The sequence below is a fragment of the Triticum urartu genome, chromosome 1A, assembly GCF_056163025.1.
Source record: "Triticum urartu cultivar PI428250 chromosome 1A, HENAU_Tu73, whole genome shotgun sequence".
Classification (NCBI taxonomy): domain Eukaryota; kingdom Viridiplantae; phylum Streptophyta; class Magnoliopsida; order Poales; family Poaceae; genus Triticum; species Triticum urartu.
Window position 1 is genome coordinate 594,559,440 of NC_141873.1, and position 3,706 is coordinate 594,563,145.

At 49.1% G+C, this 3,706-nt stretch overlaps 1 protein-coding gene across 1 annotated transcript; it reads left to right on the forward strand.

Annotated features, from left to right (window-relative positions):
- The first annotated feature begins 287 nt into the window (after positions 1 to 287).
- LOC147993273 (uncharacterized) lies at positions 288 to 2,298 on the forward strand. Its single transcript, XM_087534033.1, has 2 exons — positions 288 to 480; positions 570 to 2,298. The coding sequence occupies exons 1-2, from the start codon at positions 424 to 426 to the stop codon at positions 2,055 to 2,057; spliced, it is 1,545 nt and encodes a 514-aa protein (XP_087390159.1). The 5' UTR covers positions 288 to 423; the 3' UTR covers positions 2,058 to 2,298.
- The last annotated feature ends 1,408 nt before the right edge of the window (positions 2,299 to 3,706 follow it).

The following is a 3,706-nucleotide window of genomic DNA, read 5'->3' on the forward strand; positions in this document are numbered from 1 at the left end:
ACTCACGAAGTTGGCTGGTCCACGAATAGGATTCCTCGGGCTGGCGAAGTAGATGTAGAGGTTTTTGTAGAGAGAGAAGATAGGAGAATTTTTTTGAGACAAAAGAGAAAATAGGAGATGAGAGAGAAAGTAGTAAATGGTGGTCCCATCCATCCATCCATCCGGCCCAGCAATTGCAAAGCTTCCTTCCTTCCTATTATTTAACCCAAAAAATCAGTAGTCCAGGTCCATGAATGAATGAATGAATGAATGAATGAATCCCCCCACCCACGCTCCCTTTTCCTATACCTACCTATAGCCTATAGGAGGAAGAGCACCCCTTCCCTAAAAAAAAAAAACCCTATAGGAGGAGGAGCAGGAGGGGGCGGAGGACTCCAAGGGAAGGAAGCAGAAGCAGAAGCAGAAGCAGAAGACGGACGGACAATGGCGTCGGCGGCGCCCGCCGCCGCACCCGGGCGCCCCCACCCGACCTACACCAACGCAAGCTCCCTCCCACCTTTCCTTCCTTTGTCCTCCAATCTCGCTCCCCTCCCCGCTCATGGATAAGATGGATCTTGCTTTTCTTGCAGATGATTACTTACGCGCTCGCCCAGCTGGGAGGCGCCTCCGCCCGCTCCGCCATCGCCGGATTCATCGCCGCACGCTTCACCGGGCTCCCCGTCAGCCACGACGCGCTCCTCTCCGCCCACCTCCGCCGCCTCGTCGCCGAGGGCGTCCTCTGCACCTCCGGATTCTCCTACTTGTTCTCTTCCCACCACCAGCCACCCGAGAGTAACAGTCCCGATCTCGATTCGGATGATCAATCTGGTTCTGGGTTCCACTTCCACCTCCACAGTAGCAGTGACGACGACGACGACGATGATGATGCCTACACTCCTCTGCTGCATCTGCCTCTGCCTGTGCCTGTGCCTGTGCCTGTGCTGGGAGAGAAGCGGGGCCGGGGGCGACCGCGGAATAGTTCCCCGGCGAATGCTGCCGGCCGTCCTCGCAAGGCTGCTGCTGCAACGCCTGGAGAACCCTGTCCTGCTCCTGCAAAGGGAGAGCCAACAGAGCATTCTGGTGCTGGTTTAGGGTCTGTGCTGCTGTCTGGGAAACCAAAGCGAGGCCGTGGGAGACCAAGGAAGCTACAGCGAGTTGGGCCGTCCCCCTCAACTGGTGGTGGTGGTGGTGGTGGTGGTATCAAGAGAGGGCCTGGGAGGCCGACAAAGGAGGACCAACAATCACAAGCAGCAGCAGCAAAGCATCCTCCAACTCCAACTGCGTCATCAACCGGTGGCATCGCCAAGATCAAGAGAGGGCCTGGGAGGCCAAGAAAGGAGGAGCAACAATCACAAGCAGCAGCAGCACAGCATCCTCCAACTCCAACTGCGTCGTCAACTGGTGGCATCATCAAGATCAAGAGAGGGCGTGGGAGGCCGAGAAAGGAGGAGGAGCAACAATCACAGGAAGCAACAATGCCTCTTCCAACTCCACCGGCATCAAGGGGGTTCAAGGTAGGATGTGGGAGACCAATGCTAGCTCCTACATCTCATCTGGAGACACACGGAGGGCCTCCCAGGAATCGGAGGCCAATAATAATAGAGAAGCTGCCACCAGCAGCAAGGTGGTCTGTTGATGCTATGCCGTCAGAAATCAAGAGGCCAAGAATCTACAGACCATCAGCAGAAACTGGAGATGCAACACCTGCTCCTGAAACTGTAGATGCTGCGTCGTCCGGAATCAAGATAGAGGGCGTGCAGCCGCAAGTGGACAAGCCAACGGCACCAATGCCTGCTGAAGCTGGGGATGCTCGGTCTGCAGGGATCAAGAGAGGGCGTGGGAGGCCAAGAAAAGACAAGCCAGCAGCAGCAGCAGCAGCAATGTTGGCTCAAACTGAAGCTGTAGATGCTGTGTCAACTGGGATGAAGGGGGCGCTTGAGAATCCAATATCAGGTTATGTCGTGTCAACTGGAACCAAGGGAGCACTTGAGAAGCCATCATCGGCAGGTGATATTGTGTCGGTGGTGATGAAGAGAGGGCGTGGGAGGCCAAGGAAAGAGCAACTGGCCTTTGATTGAAACCAGGCCTGGTTTGGAGACATGTCTGAAGAAGCTAGTCCAAATCTGTTTCTCGTATACAAGAAGGGGGTAGGAAACCAGAGCTGAAGATGCATGCTGGATGTGTGATCTGAGTCTAATCTGCGAGTGCTCGATTGGTTGATGCATGTAAGCTAAGCCGCCTTCCTTAATTCTTATGATGTATCTATATTTTGTGTCAGATCACATATATATAATAAGTAGTAACGCTGTTGCTATTTTCTACAGTAATAACAGTAATTCTTAGTCGCATGAAATAATTAATTATTATTTTTCTTTGCGTCAAACAAAGCTAGACTTGAAATTTCGAAGTGAGACATACATAGTAGAATGGGCAAATAATGAAAAACATGCTTGAATGGTGAAACATTACACATTATATTAACTGAATTTGAGTGGCTTCGACTCGAGATCCTTGTCTTAAAATGGCTGCCACATTGTATTTGGAAGAAGGATTTTGTTTGCAGTTTGTGATGTAGCCTTGCTTCCCCTCTTTTGCTTTGTCTAGAGTTTAGATCATAGATCATAAGATGGAAAGACGAGGGGTCACCGCGAACCAGATGGATGGATTGACGGGGGAATGATCCCAAATCAAATCACAAGATTACAACAGCACCTAGAAGATAGTGATAGTCAGTCAGTCCTAGGGATGGAGGATGATTTCGTTATCTTGTACTACAGTCGGAGTCGTTAGTCCTAGTGTCTGAGGATTAATCTGAAGCAACTAAGCTAGCCATCTCCATCCCTGAAGCTCTGTCTGAGGATTACTGAAGAAATTGGACACTTTCACTGTTCAAGCTGAGCTTCCCCTGTTTTTCTATGTGTTTCATCTCTGAATCTCTCTCTCCCTCTCTCTTCTCTGAATTCCCTCTTTGCCAGGCACTACCTATAGTTTTGCACCACCAGACGATCATTTGAATGGTTTCTGTAGCCGGTTTTGCATACGTGGCTCAGGCCGATTGCCATGTCGCCTTAGTGGACGGCGTCCCCCAATCCTAGTTCCTCTCTACCTCGTGAATATACATATGGAATATCAAATACATGTCCTTAGATACATCACAATACGTACGTTCATATTGTATATATTTGGTATTGTAGATCTAAATAGATTTTCTATAAACTTGGTCAAAGTTTGTTTAACTTTGGCTTTTCAGGAAATCTATATGTACTACGTTATGGAACTGAGGGAGTAGCATGTTTGCACCGAAAGCTTGTTTCTTCATGACATTTTTTGATGAAGGGCACTTTTATTATCTAAAAATGTAGCATCAAAGTGATACAAATCATTAAGAGTATCACCCGGCCTCTGCATAATTAGGATGCACACAGCCAAACACCAGTAGTTTGATAAACTAAAACATAACAGATCGACAATTCGGCAACAGTAGAGTCCATAGATCGACACTATGCCTATGTCGAAAGAGATGGTGGACCGATCCGGAGATTATGCTGCCACCCATGTTGGGTAAAAACCTCCGTAGCCACCTGCTCCAACAACGGACATGCCGCCTTAAACAACGGTTGGTACTCCGCTTGTTGTAGCATACACCACGTACAAAGCGAGTGCGTACAACGGAAAATAAGCTGCAAAGGAGAAGCATTTTTGTCATTAAAAAACATCATTTCATAAA

What these genes read in the sequence shown, in the direction of transcription:
- LOC147993273 (XM_087534033.1), top strand. Translation starts at nt 424, where the DNA reads ATGGCGTCGGCGGCGCCCGCCGCCGCACCCGGGCGCCCCCACCCGACC. An exon ending in CCCACCCGACCTACACCAAC is followed by an intron (nt 481 to 569) that starts GCAAGCTCCCTC and finishes CTTTTCTTGCAG; the next exon opens with ATGATTACTTACGCGCTCGC.